At 42.8% G+C, this 26,313-nt stretch overlaps 1 protein-coding gene across 2 annotated transcripts in view; it reads left to right on the top strand.

Moving 5' to 3' along the window:
• The first annotated feature begins 4,757 nt into the window (after nt 1-4,757).
• tcf7l1b (transcription factor 7 like 1b) overlaps nt 4,758-26,313 on the top strand; it is a 34,346-nt gene continuing 12,790 nt past the window's right edge. For both annotated transcript variants that reach the window (XM_056283129.1, XM_056283052.1), the window contains exons 1-4: nt 4,758-5,781; nt 5,946-6,018; nt 6,184-6,311; nt 25,972-26,055. In XM_056283129.1, coding sequence (XP_056139104.1) covers nt 5,596-5,781; nt 5,946-6,018; nt 6,184-6,311; nt 25,972-26,055 — 471 coding nt within the window. In that variant the 5' untranslated portion in view covers nt 4,758-5,595. The remainder of the gene's footprint in view (nt 5,782-5,945; nt 6,019-6,183; nt 6,312-25,971; nt 26,056-26,313) is intronic.

Here is a 26,313-nt window from a genome sequence, read left to right as displayed (position 1 = left end):
TCATGTCCTCACATGCCATATACGCCCATACCAGCTTGAAAAGGGAGCCTTTCTGTGGAGAAAAACGGATATGAGGTTATTTTTGTGAGATCCATGATTGCATGAGGCACTCCCATCCAGAGTTGGTGTGATGACTGAGGAGGTGCTAGCAGGAACATTTGGAAACAGTACTGAGGTAATATGGCACAGTCTTGACGCAAAGACTTTTGTATGCAGACAGCTAAAAGAGATCCTGTTCTCTCAGAAAAGAAGAGAAGAATGCTTTTTTCCCCCCCCTTTCAATTTTTTTGTTCCTTACTGTGAGAGTTGGCATACACGTTATGCTTCAACAGCGATGCAACATTTTGCAGACTGTTGCCGAAAGCTAAGTTTCACATGAGCAGCTATGTCAAAAAAGAGACATCAGCTAAATCACAACAAGTGACTAATTGTATCCACTGCTGTCTTGATGCATGCTCAATAATCAAGGTAAGAAAATCAAAGGAGGTTTAATCGGTTCATCTGGATACAACGTTTACCGACACACACATCTGTCAATAAACATCGTATCCAGATGAACTGATTAAACTTCCTTTGATGTATCCACTCTTGTTAAATGACAAGTGGTCATTTTCACCATAAAGCACTTCTACCAAAACACACCGAAGTGCTCTATAGAAGTGTTTAACAGAGCAACAAACAATACTGATACACATAAAACGGAGCGGAAATTAGCAAGAAGGAACACAACATGTTGCACGATATAAGGCCAGAGCCGCGTAATTGCAGAAATAAATTGTAGATTCAACTTTAGCTCTATAGGTGTTGTGAGTTTGTGTGTGTGTACAAAAAGGCATGACTGAGATATTTTAAGACTCATTTGACTGACTGATTGATTGATTGACTGATTGAAGAAAGCACATAAAGGCGTCTGGGTAGCATAGCAGTCTATTTCATTGCCCGTGTCATCTCCGGCTTGGTCGGCGGGCATCCCTACAGACACAATTGGCCGTGTCTGCGGGTGGGAAGCCGGATGTGGGTATGTGTCCCGGTCGCTGCACTAGCGCCTCCTCTGGTTGGTCGGGGCGCCTATTCGGGGGGGGGGGGACTGGGGGGAATAGTGTGAGCCTCCCACATGCTACGTCTCCCTGGTGAAACTCCTCACTGTCAGGTGAAAAGAAGCAGCTGGCGACTCCACATGTATGGGGGAGGCATGTGATAGTCTGCAGCTCTCCCCGGATCAGCAGAGAGGGTGGAGCAGCGACCGGGACGGCTCGGAGAACAGGGTGATTGGCCAAGTACAATTGGGGAGAAAAGGGGCGGGGAGGGGGAGCACATAAAATTTCAGTCATGTTAGCAGATGTGGACAGCAGCAGTGCAACGTATCACCCGACGTGTCCTCCACATGCATTAACAAGTATCAGAGAGCTTGATGAGATGATGTTTGGCATGGCGAGATACGCACTCGTACTGCAGCAGAGCCGGGGGAAGACAAGGGGAACTCTCTCCCACCTCTGAAACAGTGAGGCAAAAAACGTGCCGAGGAGATGGGAATTACTGCTGAATTAAGCACCACTTTGATCGGAAACTGATTGACCGGAGGTTGGCAAAACATGAAAGGATGACCTTGAATTCTCCAAAGCAAGTATGGATTGGCACACAGCATCACTCTCGCTCTCTCTCTCTCTCTCTCTCTCTCTCTCTCTCTCTCTCTCTCTCTCTCTCTCTCTCTCTCTCTCTCCCCCTTTCTCTCTGCTCTCTGTAAGTTCCTCACACATACCCACACAGGCAAACAAGCATACACATGTACACAGACACACACAATGCACACACATATATACAAGTGTAAAGACACAAGTGAGGGGAAACACACATACATGTACACGCAGACACATACACAAGTGCACGCGCGCGCACACACACACACACAAAGTATACCATCCCTTTTTTTTCACTCCCAGTCTGTCTTTACTGAGGCAAAAATGAGCACACAGTCACGTACGACAAGCCAAAGTTGTGAGAGAAACTTCAAAGTAAGGCAGATGCAGGGACAGCACCCTCTGAATAAATTTTCTGGCCACCAGTCAATCTGCCCTCGGGCTAAGATTGTGGCTGTTCGCATCTCTCCTGACCCCTCATCAGCTTCCAGTTAAAACCAATCCCACACGAACCATGGAGTCACGGAGAGGAGGCGGGGGTGGGGTGGGGGTGGTGTTGGTGGTGGGGGGGGGGGATACATAGGTAGATATAAAAGAGAGGGGAAAAAAAAACAACACTCTATGGCATATTATAGGCGTAAGGAATAAAGCAAACCTTTCATTACCATTCAAAACATTTATCATAAGCCCCAAAAAGTCAAACGCTAATTTACAGCGTGGCTCAGCCCGTGAGTAAAACAACGCCGAAAATGAAGAGTTTCACTCCGAAAACTGCAAAGTAGACATATGGGTGTACACACTTACGGAAAAAAAAACATTAATTGACGATGAACAGCTTTGAAAAACCTGGAGATTTAGGGGTTACCACAAATTTTGTGGTTACCCCTAAATGCTTTAACCAAAACACAAGAATTTTGTAGGTCTAGCCATCATTTTTTGTCTTCGAAACGACACCTATCTCATTTTGGAAGTAATCTCTTCAAATGCAGTGTGGAGGGATTTTTTTCTCTCCTTTTTTTCAGATTTATCACAGAAGTGCTATATCTCAGTGTGCTGTTACAGGTTACCGTGGATAAGAAGCTGCTTACTACATGCCAATGGCACTTAATAGCAGACTGCTGAAACTTATGTATGTGTGAGAAGTGTCAAGGTTTGAGAATTATTCTTGTTTAGATGCACCAGCAAGCTCTGATGTGTGTTATTTCTGATATTGAATGGATTTACCTGCTGGGGCACACACAATCAATTACATTTCTGATATATAATACCTTCTCCATTAGAAAAAAACTGTTATATGTTTACGTCTACGTTATACTGGCCTTCAACACCAAAAAGGACTGCTATTGGGAATCGAGGGTTGCATCATAAATTTGGGCGAGCGAGACAAACACCTTTTCTACGCGTTATTTTGAGAATGATTTGTGCGTACTGTAGCTCCGAAAAACAATGATATGTAGCCCTAAGGGCAAATCTGGGTGCATGCAAGCAAGGGCATGTGTGTTTGTGTATAGAAGAAAATCCACTGTCCATAACCACCATGCATCCATTTTATAATGATACAGTATGCAACCACACATTGCTTTCAACTGAATATGGAAACACACATGCGTGCGCACACACACACAGACACACACACACACACAGACACACACACACACAGGAGCGAGGTTCTAATGAGGCCCATGGAGACACTGCTGAATTGTCAATCAACCCTCAGCTTGCTGACACGCGGTCGACAACATCAATTAGTTTTTTTTCTCAAACGGGGGATGCCTGTCAAATTGCATCAGAATTAAAGACAAATCGGACGTCTATGAGAGTCCCGTTGAATGGGTTAGAAAGGAGGGGTGAGAAGGGGTATGAAAAGATGAATTTAAGGAAAATAAAAGACAAACACGCAGAAAAACAGACGATTGTGTAGGGGGCTTTTTTTTTCTTTTTTGAAATGAGAGGGGGAAACTTTTTACAGCTTTGAATTCAGTATTGACTCCAGAATTCCATTGCATTGTTGTTGGTATACGACACGGATGAAGGTTAACGCGTGGATCTGGATAAAACAAGTACTCCTCCTGCTCTTCTTTCTAAAACCAGCAGCCCAGTCTATGTGTGAGAAGCAGGAATCCAACCTGCCTTGCCGTATTAAGTCATGCTTATTCTAGGCGCTGTTTGGCTCTACCATTCCCAGTGTATTGTTGTAGGACAAACAGACATACAATTTACATGGCAATGTGTAATTATGTCCTTCTCACTGAGCCTGGCCTGTCATTATCACGTGGCTGTAGGCAACATGGTTGCTGGAGGTGGCAGCCATGATTCTAAACAGAAACACACTTAGCGGCAATGACTGCAGCGCTGAACACATCGAGCATCCTTTCTCAGCTTCAGTCAAACTCTTGCAGGGCTGTTCATGTCGTATGTCTATTTACTGTTCACCTCTGTAGGTGGACCGCATTTAAATATGCTTGCATATCTCAGAGTTGGAATAGTCTACCTGTCAAATACAATAGGGCCCTTTTGCAATTCCTTCCATTGTGTCAGATTCCTTTTGTTAGGCTGAGTAAAAAAAAAAATCTTTATGTTCCTGGTGTATAACAGCAGGATGCATACCTACCCTGAAATCACTAACAGGGCACCAACCAGCCTAAATGTCTTCGACGCTAATATTTAAGACAATTCCCTCCAGGGATATTTCTGATAACAGTAAATGTTCCTGCTGAAATTACTGCTAACCTTAACCCAAAACTAAACGCCGAGATCATCAACATAATAATAATAATAATACAACAATAATGATAATAATACTAATGTAGTTTGTATAGTCCAAAATTGGGGCCAAATGGTCATTGTGCACAGGCACAAATCATCAGCAAACGCTTTCCTATTACTTCATTCACGCCGTACCTATTATCCCCCCCCCCCATTTATTATGAAGACGTCCTGATAGCTATCTGTACGTTGGTAACAGCGCGTCGGTGGCTTCAGGGTTAAGAGCAGCTCATCTGCATGGTGGTGAATGAAGTGTCGGTTTTCAGCGCAAACTCCTCCTCTACGGACGGGCTGAGCTGTTCTTCCACTTGAGCAACCAAGTTGTTTAGGGCGCATTCCCTGGCAGCGATGTGGAGGGAAAGAGCGACTTCGTCTTGCTAAAAAAGGGAAAAAAAAGAAAAGAAAAGAAAAAAAGGAATCAATCATTTTGCAACGCTTATTAACCCAATCCATCGGTTTATTTGCATATCGGGTTAGCGCAACATAGAACGTTAGGTTAACTTAAAGGAGGAGGACGCAAACGAGAACAAAACCAAACAAACGCACAGCCAACTCAGAACTTTAAAAGCTATTCCGTATAATAGGCTGGCTGGCTGGCGCGTTGCACAAACCGCGTCTCAACTTTTTCCCCCCCTTTGGTCGGAAGCTTCCCCCCCTTTTTTTTTTGGGTCACACATGGATATAAGGAGGTAAAATCTGGACGTCGTTTTTTTTTTTTTTGGTTTGTTTGTTGCGTAGCTAAACCGCCGTTGTGACTTGAGTCGAGCGGCTCCCTTGTGGGTGTGAAGAGGAGCGAGCCGCGTTCTAGAACCCCGCGCGCAGAGCCGAGGCTACAAGTAGTCGCTCGGCTGCCAAGACGACAAACTTTGGCGAGTCTGCAGCATCAACTTCGCCGACGCCACATCTCGCACGACCCGCGGTGGATTAACGGACGGTTTAACCATGGAGAGACGGGAGAACATGCAGCCGACACAACCGGAGATTTAAAACCAAACAAAACCCCCGAACAAAAGAAAAACAACGAAAATGCGCCATTATTTTCTGGTTTAGTCTTGAGGCGTTAGTGGCTAGTTTGGACTAATTTCTTCGACTGGTCCGTACTCAGTAGTTTAGCCGAGTGTCTCTTTTCTTCTCTTTTTTTTTTTTGGTCCCGAGCGCGAGCTAGCCTTCTTTCAGCGAAGAAGAAGAAAAAATGCCACAACTAAATGGAGGCGGAGGAGACGATCTGGGGGCGAACGATGAAATGATCTCGTTCAAAGACGAAGGGGAGCAAGAGGAGAAGATATCCGAGAACGTTTCCGCGGAGAGAGATTTGGACGACGTGAAGTCCTCGTTAGTGAACGAGTCCGAAAACAACAGCAGCTCGTCGGACTCGGAGGTAAGACCAAGCAACGTGCAAACTGATCTCTTTTGTTCGGGCGTGCAGTCCCGGCGGGGCTGGCGGTGGATTTGGCAAAGTTGATGTGGAAGTTTCACCATTATTGTTGTTGTTTGTGTTGTTTTGTTTCCCCTCCTTCCATGTGTTCCTTCCACCCATGTCAGCAAGCGGAGAGGCGCCCCCAAACGAGACCCGACTCGGAAAGTTACGAGAAAACAAGAGATTACTTCAGTGAAGGTGAACACTTTTCCCTTTTTTATTTTCAAATCCCTGTATGAATTTCAATTGCACTTCTACATATATATATATATATACTAACGCGTATGCTTATCCCGATGCTTATCCCGACGCTTATCCCGACACTTAAACGACTTTCCTCCCCCCCTCCCCTCCCCTCCGCAGCATTAAGAAGGCAGCAAGATGGTGGCTTTTTCAAAAGTCCCCATTATCCTGGCTACCCATTTCTTATGATCCCAGATCTCACCAACCCCTATCTATCGAATGGCTCGCTGCCTCCTGGCGCAAGATCGGTGAGTGACAACGACATGTTTTGTCCTTCCTTCATTGTCTTTTTATACACACCCGTGTTTCCATAATCTTTGACCACTCTCCAAAACTTTGGCCCTGAGTAAAAGTTTCTTGCTGCAGTGTCAGACCGCCATATTCCCTCCGAGTGGCCTCTCGAGGAGCACTAACAAGCTCTTTGTTCTTTTGGGATACTTCTCCCCGCGAGCCTACACACACACACACACACAGACTCCTCGTTTTTTGGTGGATAATCTGCCAGCAGTGCTCAAAATGTCGACACTTGTGCATTTTCTAACTCTCATTTGGGGTAATTTACAGCCCTCTCCGGCTAAGGTCGTTTTCCCTTTTTTCTCTCTCTCTCCATTTCTGGATCACTTGTAACGGAAGCGCCTCTTAACGTCTAGATAAAGCGTTCGCGTTTCTGCCCCCCCCCCTCCCCCCGGGTCGGTTTATTCAGCGCATGAAACGCGGCGGATTTATATCGTGGCGAAACTGAAAGTCCTGCTGCGTACGCCGCCAATGAGCTCTCGCTCTGCAGGCACACGGCGCGTATCGTTCCAACGCACTTGCGTCGGCTGCGGCAGCTGAGGCTCGCCTGTGACATGAGGCGTGGGGGCCGCACACAACTCCACTCGCGTGTAGCATTGGTCAGAGTTTTATGTTGCTTTACCGTTCAGACGTTGTCGTGTTCGTGTCGCCTTTAAAGCTTTTCCACCTATTTTGATCACTTGTCCATGATGCCCAAAGTTCAGATGAGACGATTCATGATATTGTGACATGCGCTCGAGCTCGATGTTCTCTGCCCACGAATTCAAATTTTGGAAGGGGAGGGAGGGGGGGTTGGGGGGGTTCAAGGTTTGGGTTGGAATGCACGACGGATTAAGAAATGCCCCGACACACAGATTTCATAGTCCTATTCCCAACACGGTAACGCAACACGTGAAGAGGGAAAAAAAACTTGAAAATAATAGGTTACATACAGTCTCCAAAGGGGAGGGTCGGATATTGGAAATGCAGAGCTGCTATGCTAACATTACTGGACAGAAATGGTTTGGAATGCATTTTAAGAACAACGCAAACAAACTTTAAAATAATCTTACTGGACAGCTAGGTTGTTTAGAGTATGGCCATGCCCAGATCTCCTGACAACCCCCCCCCCACACACAGACAGAAACAAGTGGGTTAGTTAGGGCCAGGCAGGGCTTTGATTGACCCCCCCCCATCCCTCCCACTTTTTTCTGTCTCCTTTTCGCTGTTCCAAGCCCACTCCCCTTGCCTCGTCCATACCTTCCATTCAATTAGAAAGGCGTTAGTTGACCATTGTTATTCTGAACAGGCTTGATGGCTTCATTGGAGGTCTTCATCAGGGCTCATTAACTAAATGGCTTTTCTCCTCACACTAGGTGCTGCATACCACTTTAGCACTTCTCTAAAGTCATTTTTTTCCACCACCGGATTTTTGTTGAATAGCTAATGTAAGGCATACATTGGAGTGTGGTATAAACACAATTTTAGATATGTGTTGCCTCATTTGCTGTTTCTCTGGAATTGATTCCTTGAAAGACTGTTGCATAAGCTGTGGTAAATGCTACTTGCATGATTCAGGAAAGAGAGTAATGGACTGAAGCATATCAACTTAAAATGTCAGAAACCCCTTTATCTCTTCCCCACTTTGTTTTGTCTTTGTGCGTCATTCAGCTGACTGGAAGAAAAAGCTTTGACTCCATTGTGTTTTTGTTTATGTTTTAGAACCAAACTTTAAAAATGGAAAAGGACGTTTTCTGTGCTAAAGGTGAACTAACAATTGATTGAGAAGACATTGGCATTTGCAGGTTAAATCCTTCCCATTGCAGTGGGAGGACAGTATGAGGTCAAAGACATTTGATGATGTCTATCAACACAATAATAGAAAGTAAGAACACGGTCCTTTGTTAATTCCATACAAAACAAGGTGTCTGAATGCACAGAAGTACTCTTGTGTCTTACGTCTGGTGAACACTAGAGGATTTTCACATCTTAACTTTTAAAAATGTGGGAGACCACAGACATAATGACATTAACTGATTTTCAATATTTTAATTGTAAGAGCGCACACACCAGACAATTCAGTCAAGATGAATGACCACACACTTGGCGTTTATACTAAAAGATTTCAGAGTGGCAATGCCAGGGACTTGGGATCTCACAGAAACTCGCGTGATCAAACTGCATCTCTTAATTGGCCTTCTCCCATCATAAGAGGACAGCGACATTGGCTGCAGTTCATTTTTATATCTATACATTTCAATTACCCTCACTAATTAAAGCAGTTTATGGTACCTTTCTCCTCAAATTATCAATTGAGACACTATACAGCTCTTTTTTTCTGTCAGTTTCATTGGCTATTGCGGGTCTCTGCTCAATATTCCATAGCTGTTCCTGTCACACTACAGGATTTCAAGTCGTAAATATCAAAACATGTTTGATATTTAGGATTCGAAGTCAGGGAGGTTCTGATCTAGTCGGTAACATTAAGATTATGTCTGTAAACCCCTCACGCTACATGATCATTTGGGCAGATAATTGGTTCGGATCAGCCTCGAATCGGGAACGCCCCTGCGATTGTCGGGAGGGGCGAATCGGACCCAAAATCTGCTCAATTATCCTCTGGTGTGAATTCAGTAGATAAGACATCCATCTTAGGATTTGTTATGGTCGTATCTGAAGCAATCTTGGATTGAGTTTCAGTACAGTGAGATCTCAAATGTTGAATATTTACTCCCAGCCGGCACCAACACTGACTCGATCGGCTTAACTAATTAGCTCTGTTGATGCAGTGTATACTTGTTCCACATACCTGCTGGATATCCTAATGGGTTAGCTGGGTGAAAGCTACCTATACAGCAACTGGGGAAATGCATTTATGTTATCCCTCTAGTTTCAATTTAATATCCTTTATTAATCTCTGGAGGGGTTGATGATCCCTTGTCTTCTCTGCTTTGGCCTCCTGTTGCGACAGACATGGGTTAGGTATCATGCAAAGGGATATATTGAGACGAATGAGAAGCATGGCTGCACATGGGATCAAAACTAGTGCCTCCGGTTAGTTGACACTAGGCCGCCCTGCTGCGATTCACAGCTCTTCTCCATACAGAGTGGTTATTGATGTTGCTGGAGGCTCGATGATCCTAGAAATAAAAGCAATTTCCTTAACATTGACTTATTGTTCTAGAGTTGCCACACGTTTGTAGCTTCGTGGGTGATCTAAGTGATTTACAACTGAGTGTAGGCTAAAATAATCTGCCCAATGTGCACATATGTGTTTGTGTGTGAGGGAAGTACTTTTTATTTTTTCTCTTTAATCTGTTTACAACTCCCCCTTCTGGTCTCATAGGCTAATGTATTTATTTATTTATTTCCCCACCCTCCCATTTTTTTTGTTTTAAACTAGTATTTAAAACACACTTCTTCACTGATCTCATTTTATTCGCATATAATAATTATAAAGAGAATAGTTTTGAATAGATTGCTTTCCCCAGAATCATATACATCACTTTTTTCTTTCTTTTTTTTTGCTCTCTACTTTGTGTAAATGTTGTGACCTCACCATGTGATGTACTTCACACCGACTGATTTTAGGCCAAACTTTTTAAATGTGGATGTGGAAACCCTATCATGAGCAATGAAAGACAGACTACATGGGATCAGCACAAAGTTCCCCTGAGGGGCAAGCATAACTGATTTAAAGCCTGCTCTGAGATGACATTCCCTTGTAATCCATAGGGAGTTAAGGAGGGGGTTTAATGTGTGGAAAGATGTTCCAACCAGACTTTTTCCTGGTGGAGGGTGGAGGGCCAGCAATTTTTTCTTTTTTTTTCTTCTTTTCTCTTGCTTGGGCTGACAAATTGAACTCATTGTTTTTTAGGCCCTGTGAAAAGTGCGGGGTTTGATTGGTGAACGAGTGCTGCTTGACACCACCTCAATCAGCTTAATCAGCAGTCTAGATAACTCCACTGGTACATCATCATCAGTAAAGAGTGAAATGCCTCTTGTGTGTGAGAGGTGGCAAGTAAGTGAGAGGGAGGTTAGTCACTCAAATATATCTTCATCAAATACTCACTGAGGCTACCAAAATCCTGCGCATGATCGTTGAATAGAAAATTGTCAGAGGCTGAGCTGTGGACTGAGAGCTTGTACAGGTCTAAACATGTTGGCGACTACAATTGCATGCCTCTCTGGTTCCTTTCTTCATTCTTTCTGGTGCTTTTGGTACTTAAAAAAATGTGCAGACAAAGAAATGTCAACAGGGACATTGTCCTGTTGAATAAAAAGGGCCTCTGCCTGCATAAGCAAACAATGTTTGTGTGAAGGTATCTTTTCATCACGTTGCTCACTTGGCTTTTCAACTCACCTCAGTGTGAAGGTGTGCGCGTGTGTGTGCGTGCGTGCGTGCGTGTGTGTTTGAGTGTGTGTGCATGCTGGGGCATCCGTGGATGCTAGGGAATATGTGTGTGCACGTGTGTGCATGCACTTGTGTGTGTAAGTAAATCTGAGTGTCTGAGGGGGGAGTGGATTTCAGGTGAGGGTCTGTGGATAGTCTGCAACAGAGGAAACAGTGTACAGGTCTCACATTCTGACAACCCTCAGTGTTGTATGCTGCTGCTGAAAGTAATCTGAATGTTAGCTGGCAAATATTTTTTCAACCAAGGACTGTGTCAACAGAGCTAACATTTTTGACTTGGTTTATAGTTTTTAAAAAGATTTTTTTTTTCTTCAAAGGCAAACACATCCACATCAGTTTAGTGGCACTACTCGATTACAAAAAATTTCTAACGGTCCCTGCAACACTAGGGCAGGCTAAATCTTGCCCCGCATGGTTTGCTTTTGAAAATGAATTTATTGTTAAGGAAAGTGAGACTTAAGGAAAGTAAATAAGATCACGCAAAAGTTTGTTTTAAATGTTGAATTAACTGAAGGTGGATGTTAGGACAGACTTTTAACTACACTGCATTACCAAAACAACTTGTGCGTGTGTATGTGTGTATATTCATATTTATATAAAGTGTGTGTGTGTGTGTGTTTACATAAATATTTGACTGAACAATAACTATAATATGGAAATAAAACTTGGGTCAGCACCAGTTTCTCATCATGGTAATATAAATCAAAACAAGGAATTAAAAATTAATTGACAACAGTGCTATTGTTACAGTAACCATAATGCCATTATGACATTTGAAGAAAAATATGAAGATAACATATTTTGCTTTACATGACTTCACTTTTAAAACGCTTGCAATAGACCTGACGTGCCAGGATGGTTTACAGCTGGAGGTCACAGCTTATCACAATCTGAAAATCTAAGACCTGCTTAGACTTTTAGCAGCTTCCTATACTATCTCTCTCCCGTGTCTAACAGGAACACAGTGTAGGCTCATGCATCTCATCCTCGAACCGGGGATGCTCTTGTTCACTGCCTAACTGCACTTGTGTAGAAATGTGTGAAATGGTGTCAGTCCTACCCTGTATCCCTCCCTCTTTGGTCCCTGCGGAAAGCATGAGCTGGCTTCAATTCCTCTTGCTACTTCTAGCCTGCTAGTTCACTACCTACCCACCCACCCGCCCGCCTGACATTAGAAATTCTGTTTATAGCACTCACTGGCTTCTCAAGAGCAGGGCCCATCAGGAGCATCTCAGTACCCTTTGAGGAAAGGATAACCATCTTCTCCCCTCTCCAGCCGCAGACTCCCTACGCTCAGTGACATCAATGAATCCCTTTGATGTGCCAAGATGAATATGTGCAAATGTGTTTTTATCAATTTATGTGTTTTTCTCATTCGTTATATTTGGCCGGGGCTACTGCAGAGTTTGGTACATTGCTTTTCCCTGTTAAAATTCGGTCACACTTGTGTTCTGACTCGGGGGGGGGGGGGGATTTGGCTGGCTATGACCACACTCTGAATGTACCTGGGGGTGAATTACATACTTTCTACCCCACTTCTTCTTGAAATGTGTCAGAAGTATGAATTGCTTTCTAAAGATATGTTGTGGTGAAGACTGGATCAGCTCAACCGATGGCAAAGATGTATCATGTATCATCTGAGTACTGGTTTGGCAAAAGTTTGTGCTCCGTGGTAGTAGTCATAAGTCCTGGTATGCGATGGAGGTTGCGATTTTAGTTTTTTTTTCATAGAATTAGACTAATCAATCTCACTCAGGGGTAATCAGACTTCTGGCTGATTGGTGTTAGGGGCTCAGGGGCCTGTGCATGCTATTACGGTGCACCATATATATGTGTGTGTGTGTGTATATATAATGTGTATGTATGTATATATATATATATATATATATATATATACACACACATATATATATACATACACACACACACAACTTTTGCTGTGTGTTACTAAAACGTGATTGTGTAGCAGGAAGAAAAAAAACCCCCTCTAATAGGGTTTCATCAGTCTGGTATTCCAAACAGCTGTTTTCAGTTTAAGCAGTGCAGGCAGCAGGAGAGGCAGAGAGCAGGGAAGAGGAAAGATTGTTGATGAGATGTAGTGGTGGGAGAATAAACTGGGGGAGATACGGGTCCTGCTTTTTCTTTGCCTGTTATCCTGAGGTGGGCTGGCTTCCAGACTTTGAGGCACTTACTTATCTGAGGGATTCTGTCTCCCACAGTGCTGGGCTACTTCGCTATATAGACTAGAATGTTTGACCGTTCCTTACAGTTACTGCCAAATCAGCGAGCAGTCAGGGGCTATCAGATCGTGCACATGTAGCATCACTGGTACCGAGATAGTCATCTGCTTTCACTTTAAGTTCACACACAGGGCATGAAAATGCTTTCTTTTGAGTGTTGTGGTGAATATGGAAGGGAAAACTCACTGCGCATGTGTTTTGTTAAAGGTCATGTCATAGATGTATGTAGCGTTAGTGAGGTGCTAGTAGACTAAATAAAGAAGTGGATGAGTATCAGTCCAGAATGAGGTTAGTTGACAGTGAGCAGAACAGCTGCTGTTCTTGGTGAAGTTATAAATCTGCTTGGCTTCTTCTCTTGCAGTGCAATAGTGGTGTAAATTAGAGCTTCTGATGTCAAATCAGCATGGTACCACCTGCATTCATGTGGGACCAGCATCAGACATTAGGCATTTAGTATTACTAGTTATATCAGTTTTTTTCTAAACTAAATAATTCATCACCATTTTGGTATTCAGAGAGCACTGTGCCCCATCCAAGCCCTATGCTGAAAGCTGACATGCCACTTTGTACCTCAATAACACAACAAGCTGGTCAGTTGCAGTATATATAGCAGGTCTAGAACGGGAAAAAGTCCTAAAGGGAAGTTAAATTCCTTGTTTCATGAGTACTTAGAAGCACATCACGTCTTACCATGTGATTGTGTTTACATAGTATATATATGTCTGTGTGTAATCTTACTTTAGGGGGAAATTATGGAATACTGGGTTGGGAAGGCCTGGGTATGAAGCAGGAATTTTGTTGGAACGATGCGTCTCCATTACATAAAGGGGCAACCAAAATCTTTAATAAAATAACATTGAACTGACTTGGTTGAAAGTCACGATGATCTGGTATCACAAGTAGTCTCGGGTCACCACATTTGCTTGACACACAAAAAGCACTGACCACATGACCTCAGTGTCCTCAATGGCAGTTGTGGTTATTATGGTTATTGGTTGGGATGTTGTTGGTCCTATGGTTATTATGGGAGCTTCATTGTGATGCTGCCTTGTGTTCAGTATCTCTGTGGATGTCAGTGGCAGGTGAGACAGGGTCAGAGAGACACCTATGCTTTTTCAAACCAACTAAGTTGGAACCTGCAAGGCAGAGGAGAAAGAACAGTGTAAAGACACAGGGAGTAAAACTTAAAATTGCTCAAATAAATATTTCTTAAGGGGGACAATTTGTTTTGTTTTTTTGTTTTTTGTTTTGCCATTGGGAGGATGGGAAGAGCCCCACCACCACTCCTTCCATTCCCAATGAAAATCCTCTTATATGGTATCTTTTTTTTTTTTGATAACTACTTTGCCTTCAGGTATTCAATGCTAACTCCAGTTACCTTAATAAAGAAGTTGTGCTTGTTAAGAAGTCGCTGTTCTGCATCAAACTTAATTAAAGCCAAAATAAAGGCACAAGTCATATACAATTTGTAGCATTCAAAGATGAACATCCAGACAGCCAGAGGAAATAGAGGAAAACCGAAGAAAATTAAATCTCCACAGAATATCACATTTTCCTAATTTTATTTTTTCAGTTTATGATCATGAACTAATTCACATTATTAGCTGTGAATAACAGTTTGTGGTTATGAGTCAAGCAACAGTGCTTCTCAGGCATGAATATGAGAGATGGAGGGTTTCTCCTTTTGCCTGCCTCAGATAATTACTATCATTAAAACATTTTTTAAAGATTTAATTTGACTTACTGGATTGGTCTTAATTTGATGTTTTCCAGTTCTTTGGTGTCAAATGTTTGGATATTGTTACCACATATAATTAGGTTCCGATTTGTACCAGATAAAAATATACCAAAGTATTCTTCTGCAGTATCGATGCAGTACCAGTGGTAGGTAGTAACAGCAACATCTTCAGCATTGTGTTGTTATGAAATTCCCGTTATGTACCGGTATAAGGTGGAACTTTTCTTGGATAGAAAGATGGATGTATGAGGGTTGGATGGCAGCCCCACACCTCCACTGGCATAATCCCTCATCCATTTACATGGCTGGATACCAAATCCCTACAAATGTGACTGACTTATTTGCTTCAAATTCAGAATAGCTACATTAGAAAAAAGATCTAATCAAGCCTATATGACATAGAGCAGGCCAAGGAGTCCTTTTGTTTGATTTGTACATGGGTTGGAGGGGCCGGCTATTGGAAATCCCTGAAGCAGGCTTTAGGGGCAGGTCTGATTCTCGTGTGAAATGGGAAGGCTCTATAGCTCTCGGCTGACTTGACTGGGGTTGTATGGGTGTGTTGGCAGGGGGAGCGCCAGTCATGAATAGGGTCTTTGACTACCGCAGACTTGCCCTGAAAGGCAGGACAAAGACCCTAGGGCAACGGCTTAGAGCCTCACAGCTGAGCTACAGAATGCTTGGCCTAGTCTTCCTCTCTCCTTGCCTGATTTAAATACTACAGTGGCTTTCAACATTCTGGCAGCGAAGGATCACATTCACCACAGCACATTTACCATTAACTTTTTTCTCTGTTTTTGTTTACAATATTCTACTGCCAGACCATTTTACTTTATCCATGGTATGGAATACTTAAGAGGTTGTGAATAAACAATAGTCTCGTAAAGCATACTGAAGATCTGTTCCATGTTGCCTGTGTTTATCAGGAGTTATTGTGATGCACTCCCAGACTGTGTGCAGCTCTACTGAAGCCTCCATGGCATAGTTGATCATTTTGAAACGTTGCTTTTGTTAGTTCAAGATGGAGATATTGGCAAGTAGATAACTATAAATTATGTCCCAGATCTCAAATTGGTAAAGTTTCTTGATGATTTTGACATATATGTGTGTGTGACAATTCAGTTAGAGATTTGCAGAGCAGAATAAAAAAGCCATAAATCTTTTCTGCAGAGTTAATGGCTCATTTGAGTCCTGCCCAGACACTCTCTCCCCATAGAGTGTCTAGTTTCAGATGTCACTCAGAGCTTTGTTTGCCCCCCAGGGTGAAGGGTTAGAGGTCAAGGTTCAGGGCCAGTTGGCTGAGTGGTCACAAAAGCCCAGGCTTCCCTCAGCATATCCGATCCCTTCTTCAACACTAGCCTGTAGCGACAATAAAGGGATCAATTTGCAACATTTGCTATAAACACCTATCTAAAATTCATTTCAACTTTAGCTGTGTCAGTTATGTGATATAAGGGCATCTCTCTTAGTTTGTTTGACAAAATAAGACTGGCCAGGCTGCTTGAGACTTAAGGAGTGCCTCTGAAATTTCTCGAAAAACTTGGGAGAATGGTTTAGTTGTTTGCTTTTTCAGCGACTCACAAGTTACCTTAATTCGGTCGAGTTATATTAAGTCATAGGAGATTGGCACAAAGACATTTTCACAGGTCTATCTGATCAACAAGTCTTTGTTACACCTCGAGTAAAACTTTGCACTGGGCCCTAAAAATGTTCTGTGTCTTTGTCCAGATCACCTAAGAATTTTGCAAGCCCGCCTAGAACCTTACTCTCCCCTGTCTCTACCCACAATCTCAATTTCTGTCCGCCCTACTACCACCCAAACATGTCTTCTAGCCAGGTTTATTATGCCATTTCACGCAGACCAAAATTGCAGCTGCATGGAGAACAATCTGGAGCACATTAGCTCAGGCGCTGTGATTTATAAATTGTTTCTCAGGCCATAAATCCCTGCTGTAATTGTGCACAAGCTCCCCTCTCCCTTTCTCCAGACTCTTGCCCCTCTTTGCTTCATAAGATTTCTCTCTTTCCCTGTTCATATCCCTCTTTCTTTCACCCCCCCCCCTCTCTGTCTTTCTCTCTTTCGCTCTCCCTGACACAGCTTATGGTCCTTGGGTCATCACTAATTGTTTACAGAAGTGTGCGTTTTATGACTATAAAAGCTTGCTGCATTGGAGCACAGATTTGGCTTCACGGGGACAACTATAAGTGCAAGATAAACTTCACTATTTTATACTGTACATAAACTTTTCTTTAGTATAAGCCATGGGTAAACTTCCAAAATGGAATAGACATTTGTCTTCAGCTCCCTGTTACTGTGGTTCAGGCTCTGCATTCCTGAATACTGTGTAATTGGTAGGGGCCTCTCCTTAACTCTGTCCCTTGGAATCTGATATTTGCAGCAGCCCCCTACCATAATCACCTTGCCTTTCTCATTATAACTATTGTTAACTGTTGTAAAGATTGCATTAGCAGCAGATGAATACATTTTTATTACAATTGCCTGCCTTGGGTTGACATTGTTGCAAATAATGTCATTAGAGCAGTTCCACTAATCTAGTGTATTTTTGGTAGCTCATTGATGTGATTTGTCTGAAAGAAATCCCGATCACATTTAACATCATAAATTATTTCACGTCACCCTTTATCCACAAACTGCCAAGTATTTTTTTTTGTAGTTTTTATTCAATATTGGAGGAGAATACAGGGTTAAAGTGTTCTTAGTAAGATTCCTTGCACATTTTCCACTCCATTGTCCTGCTCTTTGCTCGATGGTCATAAGCACAAGGGGCTTGATGAACCTTGAAGAGGTAGGGGGACCTTATGACCCAGCTTCATCTTGCTTTGTGCCCTTGATAAAAGCTTCTTTTTTTTGGCTTTGAAAATCATTAAAAATTTGGAGTAAGTTGGGTCATAAATAAATCGTTTTGAATATGGAGGAAGCCGTTGATCGTAAATGTGAGCTGGATTTATGGCCAATCACAGCTCACTCAGTCATGATTTAGCATACAATACCATATGCGCAGCATGATGAAACTGAAGCCCCTAGATTACAGCCAATGACTTTCACAAATGTTTCAGGCAATGTTTCTACTCTCCTCCAGGTCTGTCTAATCCACTGTCAGTACAGACTGCGAAAAGACCTGATAACTGGTTCTCCTTTGTCTTCTGTACCGAAGCACCTCTGCTAAGTTTAACTTTGATCATCGTCAATTCCAAAGGATCCTGTGACACAAACTAATCACAAGGATGAGTAAATACAGTGGATTGGCTTTCAGCATTTGACTTTTACAAAACCTTGAACATCAGAGTAAAACAAAAAGTGCCTCCCTGACTGTGTGTGAAGGGGGGTTGCTGGTCTCACAAAACAAAACCTTGAACATCATTGAGAAAAGCATAAAGTACTTCCCTGACTAATTGTGTGTTTGTGTTTGTGCGTGTGTAGTGTGTAAGGGGGTGCTGTTCAAACCCCCCCCCCATCAAACTCTGCTTTCTCACGTCTTATAAATGTTGAATCCAGATGCATTTAGGGGCGAGAAAGAGCAACAGGAATGAACGTGCAAGGCTATTCCTGCAACATGTGAATATTTAAGTAAGATTTTCTTTTCAGGGCAGGATAGAGGGGGAGTGGGGGAGACGCAGAGAGGACTGAGTGGGGTTAGCAGTGGGGTGATAGGGATGTCAGGCTGTAAAACTGAGATGAGGCAGGGCCCACAGTCCGGGTCTGGAGATTTGTGCCTGCCTCTCAGAGCAAACACAGGAGGCATCTGCAGGCAGCTGTGTGTGTGTCTGTGTGTGTGTAGGGGGGGAGGGGCTGCTGTTCGGGACAGGGGGTGGGGGTGTGTAGCTGGGTGGTGTTCTGGAGGGAGGGATGGGGTGGGGTGGGGGGGGGCTCTTGCAGAGTGAACACAATCAGCCCTCTGTTTTCATAAGACTTGTGGTATGTGAGAGCAGAAACAAATGTGTTTAATTTAGGCCCTTTTTCTCTCCCTCTCTCTTTCTCTCTTTCCTTCTCCCCAACACCCACCCATGCCCACCCCCACTTTTTCGACCTGACTTTTTTTCCCCCTTCAAGATGCTTCATGGCCTCCTGCCTCTTTAAGCAGTGCAAAAGGAAGTTTTTATAAGACCAAAAAAAGTTAAAAAAAGAAAAATGTAAAAATGACCCACTGTGACCTGTCAGAAAAAACAAAAAAACAAAAATTAAAAACACAAAACAAAGCACAAAAAAAAACTTTTGGCAGACATACTGTTGTTTAAGATCAAATTTACTCTTGGGGGATGTAAATATTTATATGCTATTCCTGAAAAGGAAAATAACACGTTTTTTATGTTTTAGCTAGAGGTAAGAAGTGATTACTGTGCTGTGGAATTCGAGCTGTTGAGAGCGAGGGTGCATGGTAGACTTATTATGGCCTCCAAACTGCCTTGGCAGCCATCTCACTGTATTATATTGGGTACCCATGCTGTCTCCAGTCAATTTGTGTTTGGTCATAAATGAAAAATGCAGGTCTCACTGGTGTGTCATTTGCGTAGACCTACCCACGTGCACGCACGCACGCATGCGTGTGCACACACACACACACACACACACACACACACACACACACACACACACACACACACACACACAGATTTGACTTCTATGTTGGGCTTTACTGTAAACATCCAACCAACCATTGCTAAACACCACATGTTCTGGAGTTAATTATACAGAGGTTTATGGCTGTGAATTTCAATGAGACTAGGCTGCTCCCCAAACAATAAAAACTTGTGTTCCTTTACAACTGGACAAACAATGCCAAAGGAAATGAGAAGGGCAGACAATATCTTTTGACATCGGTGGCGTAGCATGGCTTGACATTAGATCACGTTGACATTGACTTACATGGGAGCAGTCTTGAGACAATAGTATATAGATCTCCCAGGTGTGGGAAACCTCAGAACTAACTACACGTAATTGACTTAAATAGCATTGTTGCACCCTGTCTTTATGAGAAGGCCCTGCTCTTACCAGATGCGTGATTATTTACTTGTGGTTTTCCTTGGCCTGTTCTGAAACACAATTACTCACTTATTCCTAACTTTCACCTTAACAAGACTGAATAAGCTTCTTTTTTATGACTTTCTATAACATTAGATTCAAATTGCCTCAAAGTAAATGACATAGAATCAGAACAGTCGGTTTCAACATAGGTTAGATGGACTGTAACACCCTTAAGCTCTTAGTACAGGAAGCAATGACTTAGGCTTGTGTCCAGCAAAATGGGAAGGAAAAAAAAAACCCTGATGCAAATAATTGCCAGGGCAATAAAAATACATAAGTCTTGCTGAAGTTTACCCCTGCAGCTTACCTCCCTGAGTATGTGAAAGGTGTTGTTTGGAGGATTTAACTTCTCCTGTTAATGCAATCTTACTTATGAACCTGCAGTTGATTTGCCCACTAGACTTTTCAGATGAACTCGTATGCCAGACCAGTTTATCACGGCCCAGACAACGTGAGCGAGGTATATGACACCAGAGCTCATTGAGTTTACGGAAACTGAATCTTAGTAATTCTGATTCATTCAGTGTTAATCCAAAATCAAACAATAAGCTACAGGTACCCCGACGTGCACTGCCATTTCGCGATGAAAATACAACAAATGGAAAGTTTTCAGTCTTTTTCAGAGTATTGGAGACAAAGTCACCAAAGTTGCCGAGCGGTTATGAGATCTCCACCTCGCTGGGTAAAAAAAAAACCTGGGGATGATTCGTGGTGAATTGTGGGTAACCCGCAGGCATCGTGTGTAGCCGGTTTTGAGAAACCTTGGAAAAGCCTGGCCGCTGCGTTTTTAAGACCTCCCTCATGCTGCCTCCCCTCTTCACTCTCCTCTCTCCCTCTTTGCACTAATAGTTCTTTTGTGTACAAGAGCATGTTAAGAGGCCAATGAGCCTGGCCTTAATAGGCCACGTTGCCATGGAAACCCCTGCACTCTGGATGTCTGACCTTTGACCCAGTTTTTTACTGGCTGTGAATAAGAGTGCAAGACAACCAACCAGGTCACAATAGACGCCCAGCAAGCCGAGGGAGTGCCCCTGTCATAGTCACTTAACTTCACTCCTCTATGGACTAATGGACACTTCAAATGTGGTACCCATTAGTAGCATGCTAGCTCAACTGCAGAACCACAGGTTTCTCAGGGTTAATTTAATATAAAAGAGACTGTGTTCTCGCCACCAGTCGTAATGAGTTGAGTGATCAGCTGGAAACGGGCATAAATAGTTCTGCCGGGTTTATGAGTGCGTGTGTTGATTTAACACAGGCTCTTTCCCAATAATTCTTATTATTTTACTGCTCTTGCTTTCGATACCATGTTATACACCTCCAACCACAGGTATAGATAGAGTTTAAACAACCTATAATGTTTTTTATATGTTGGATATAAACACAGGGTGTCTGAAACTAGAAGGTGTATGCTTGTTTTTTTTTCCACTAATGTAATTGTGTTTTGTACCCAAAACATTTCTTCCCCATTGTTATGTTTCTCTTTCGCTGAGTCTTCCTTTGGTTCTGCAAGATTGTTTTCATTTACCACTTCCTCCCGGAGTAATCCACCACAGTGGACTGGATTAAAGGACACTACCTCCTCTTCAGAAATGTTGCAGGGGACCAACAAAAAGAACACTAGATTGACCAGCTCAACTGTTGTTTCCCCATCAATTAAACACTAATTAGCACAATAAGTGTCGGGTTTGCTTAAGAATTGTCAGTGTAATTGCCTGTAATGTTGGCAAACAATAGGTCTTAATGCAAAGTCCGAGACAAGGCCGGGGCTATTTACCACATTGTCTTTGGCCTGAGACCTTTTAATTGTATTTCGTGCATAGATCAAGCTGAGGTGTCAATGGCCCTACATGAGCAGGTGATATCAGCAGCACAAACCTGGGAGGGACTGTTGTGTTGGGGCTTGACAAGGCTATTGTCTGAAGTTGGTGTTCATATGGGTAGGGAAGGGTAATTAACACCTCAGCCAAACAGCAAGCTGTGTGGCCCATTTGTTTTCTGCTGGGGGGTAAAGGAAAACAATGGGGAGGGGTTCTCCACTCAGTTGGAGACTGACATTATCTGCCGGAGCAATCCATAGAGGAATCCCTGCTGCCCAACTATTCAGCAGAGGTGGGGGTAAAGCCATTGCACAAGCTTTAGGCCTTGTCTCAGCTGCCACTATATTAAGTCGTTCCTTTGGTTGTTGCTTTAGTCTTTTTGATTGCGCTTGCTGTGTTATGTGATCATGTAAAATCTATACATACATATTACATTTTATTAATAAATAGGTTCAGTCAATACTCGGCGAATTGTGTAATGTTGCTTTGCACCTAATGCCCATAATTATCATGCTGTTGCGGTCTCAGTGTTGGAATTTAATCAATTATATCTGTGTAACAAGAAGTTTATTGTCTTGGATCTATGACTCTCGAAACTGAGTGTAATTGTGCTCTGAAGGAGTCAGATAGTTGATAAAGTTTGGATTTATTTTTTTTTGTCACTTTGGCAGTGCATCTAACTTTATTTTGACAGCAAATGTCCAGACATCTGTCTCTCTCCTCCATGCTCTGATGTTGGTCTGCAGTGTGGCACCACACACTTCAGAGATGACAAAGACTCTTGGCTGTGTTTTCCTCGGCTCTGCAAGAGCTGTGTAACAATTAGAACCCAGCTCTGGCAGGCCACATGCCCCAGAGCATATGTTGTATTCTCTCTGTTCGAAAAACCAAAGGGCTCCATCATAGCTTTTTGGAAAATTTCGGTGGCAGCATTGCCACCTTTGTCGTATCTGGGTCCCCTAAAAGTAGCACATTCTACTGATGTCTATTCTGGGTGTTGGAGGCAGTAGGGAAGGCTGGAAGACAATTAGAGAGCTTCAAAAATGGATCAGCTAGTTGCCTAACTTCACTTTAGGCACACAATTTTTTATTTTCATTTTTTTCCGGTTTCATGTACAGCTCCCATTCTGAAATGAGCATTGCAATGGACCTCAACCATGCACTGTCAGTGATGTAAATAAGTAGGTGTCCTGCGTCTCAGATGCATTAAAATCCGAAAGGACGCAGTGTACTTGCTATCGATGCATCCAGGGGATGTACCCTATCCTTTCCCTGATGTTGCTACATTGTGAATGACAAATCCACGTTGATTGACATCATAGAAATAAACGAAAGAAATCTTGCCACCGGTCACCATTTTCTAACCGTCTGCGCAGAGGAGATCCCGTGTTCATCATCGTGACATGCTACTTCAGTTGCAACAAGTTCGCTGCACAGATTTCATTTCAGCAATCAAGGCTACAAACTTAGTTTTGGTAAATAAACTCACATGGCCACTGTCACTCATGTGGATGATGACCGATGATCTAAGGCTTTATGCAGGGCATTATAATTCATTTTGGTGCTACTATGTTGCTACAGACATTATTTTGTTTATTTGAGTTTTGTAGTATGTCATGATGATGTGACATTATTTTGTAAATAAAGTTTTCAGATTTGGGATTTTATTTGTTTAAGATACATTTTCAACACATACGTGAATATAACCATAATTATAACTATATATAGAACATCAAACATGAGTTCAACACTACAATTTGTTGAATTTTATTTTATTTTACTGGGGACTCACCCAAATGACCACTTGTTGGTCCCAGGGACTCGCTACATTGAAAACTCATTTACATCACTGAACTGTTCGTTTCTAATTCAGTAAGCACATCTCCCAAAACCGGAAGTGTGCTGACATTAAATGCAAGTTGTAATTGCTGATATTAGCTGATGTACGTTTTAAATTTTTCAGAAACATTTATCCATCCAACCATTATCTGAACCGCTTATCCTGCTCTCAGGGTCGCGGGGATGCTGGAGCTTATTCCTTTAGCTATGGGACTAGCAGTTAAAAATGTATTTTAAGTGCTTCCTCTTTTTTGTCGTCAAATCCAGTACTTTTTATCTCTTTTACTTTACTGTTTGTGCATTTTTGCTGTAAAACGGAGGCTCGCTGACCTTTAGCAGGCCATTTCTCCCCTGTTGTTTCCCAAAATCTCTTGATTGTACCCAGACGCCCACCCTTTCCCCTCGTGTGTTAGCGCAGCGCTTTGGTTTGGACAGTTAGATTTGTGGGGTTTTGTAGGACATTGTGCGCTTGGCATTTACCTGGATGGATATTTCAGGGTGTTTGTGAGCAGTTGTTTCATAGGATACACAGACAATTAAAAAAGTAGGCACTTAGGGAAAAAAAGTGCCCCAGGGCATGTTCCTCAATCCTGGCAGAAGCTGTCAAATAAGGGATAGATTGGGTAGGAGAGTTTGGGTGGGCATGGCCAGGCTAGACCAACTGCTCACAATAGCGCTTGTTTCATTTGTGGAAGGGCTCATGATTGACATAGATTAGACAGAGAAAACTGCATTGTTTTGGGTTTTCTCTCTGGAGGGTAGCATTCATTAGGCACCATGCACAGAGCAGAGTAAAGTTTCAATAGGGAGCTAGCAGCCTCTAAAAGCAACTGCCTCCTGACAGTTGTATGGACTTGGGCCCATTAGTTGGAACTTACGATTCAGCCCTGAGCAGTATGGTGAAAATGAAGAGGGCTGATGTCAACTCCAAGAATTTCCCCCCTATTCGAAGAGAAAAAGGGGTCCCCTCCCCCCTCCCTCGGCGCTCTGTTGGACCCCAGCTGTCAGGAAACAATACCCTCTGCCTGCTCCGACAAACTCATTCCTGAAAATGTTTTTTTTCCCCTTACACTCCCGTTCCCCCTCCTGCTATAATGTCTTTTCCATTTTTAACCCATGGCCATCCAAGCTTCCTTCCTCCTTACAAACCCTGAGTGATGAATGAAGCTTGAAAAATCAAAACCTGAATGCATGACACTCAGTGGAACTAGACCCCTAGCTTGCTTATTTGTTGCCATTTATCAGCCGTGACTTATCAAATAATAGACACTTTTATGCCATCTTATCTCACGCTGGTTTAGTCAGTCATTTTATCTGACATTTTATCTTACTATTACCTTTTACAACCAGCAAATGTTTGCGATGGGTGGATGTCAGATTCATGGTGCCATTCTAAATCACACAGGTTATGCTATATGCAAAATATGATTCAACACTATTCAATCAAATGAGGTAGATGCATGATGAGATGGAATGACTGCTTCTAACCAACACACTTTTTCACCCGTAGCTGGCGACACCTCGGTAATATGTCTACAATGTGTCAACGTGTACATGAATGTGTCTACATGTACAATTTAAACATATACTAAAATATAATTCTCTTTTAATTAATTTGAAACTGTACCAGTGAGAAAATCCCCATGCATGACAATCTGCTGTATCCGGTATTTAAAACTGATTCATAAACCAGATGGTGGGGCTCTGCCTGTGGAGCTCTGGCTCCTTGCTATCTCCATTGCTTGAGGACAAAAACCAGTTCAGCTTGTTGTATTTAGCAGGAAATTACAACACCCTCCCTTGCAGTACATAGATCCTGCTCTGTGGTAACGTGGCAGATGATATGCTTTTGCGATAACATTGAACGTGTTGGTAAAGTGGCAAGAAATAACAATAAATTTCACACTGGCGCTTTTGATTTTTAATAGCAGCGTAAAAAATAGTGACGGAGACAGTGGAACGGTTTAGCGTGGGTCAAAAGGTGAAACCAGTGGAGCAGGATAGACTGGGGTTAGCGTATAGTCCCCACCTCAGATTTCCACTCCTCTTGAGACAGGGATTCATTCCAGCTGTCTCTTCCCACCCGCTCAGCGATGGGCGCCCACAGCTGGGTTCTTGTTTTTCCTTGACAAACGGCAATTTCACAGTCCTCCACCAGTCCCCTTGTGTTCACATTGCTTTCCCTCCCCAAATGACAGAACTCGCTGTCTGACTCCAACGTTATAGGTCTCATACAGGTGTCTGTCAGAGCACTAGCTCTCTGCTGGCTTACACCATACCATTCACACCACTCCTGTACACCACAGGAAGACCTACAATCCATATGATTCAGTCTGAGTAAATATTAGTTTATACATGATAAACACAGAAGAATAAAATGTTCTATATATTGTTAATACTACATTGACTGCAGTTTGTTGCATGCTGAATCTTTTGTTTATGATTAATAGTTTTTTTTTTAATTATTATTTGTTTGTGGTATGCATATTTTTGCTACCAGTGTATTTTTTTTTCTCATGACACCCTTTTTCTCTCACTTTCAGTACCTGCACATGAAATGGCCTCTACTGGATGTCCCAGGATCTGCAGGACTCAAAGACTCCCGCTCCCCAACCCCAGGGCATTTAGTAAGTAGTCACTAACACTGACATCCATCTATATGGAGCAACCCCCAACAACCCATAGCAGTTGACAGCACCCGCAGCCTATCCGCTAAACACACAGTCTGTCTGTACAACAATAATTCACTCTACCATAAATCATAGAAATCTGAACCACCTAGCCGTTCATAAGCCATCCCACACAGGTTAGGACTAATCATCTTGGTGTGTAAAGTCTGGGTAGACAGTGTGGAATCTCATCAGACCTGTTTGGTGTGTTGAAGG

Source organism: Lampris incognitus, chromosome 1 (assembly GCF_029633865.1).
Source record: "Lampris incognitus isolate fLamInc1 chromosome 1, fLamInc1.hap2, whole genome shotgun sequence".
Classification (NCBI taxonomy): Eukaryota; Metazoa; Chordata; class Actinopteri; order Lampriformes; family Lampridae; genus Lampris; species Lampris incognitus.
The sequence above is the reverse complement of the archived record's forward strand: the minus strand, read 5'-3'. Positions and strand labels throughout refer to the sequence as shown.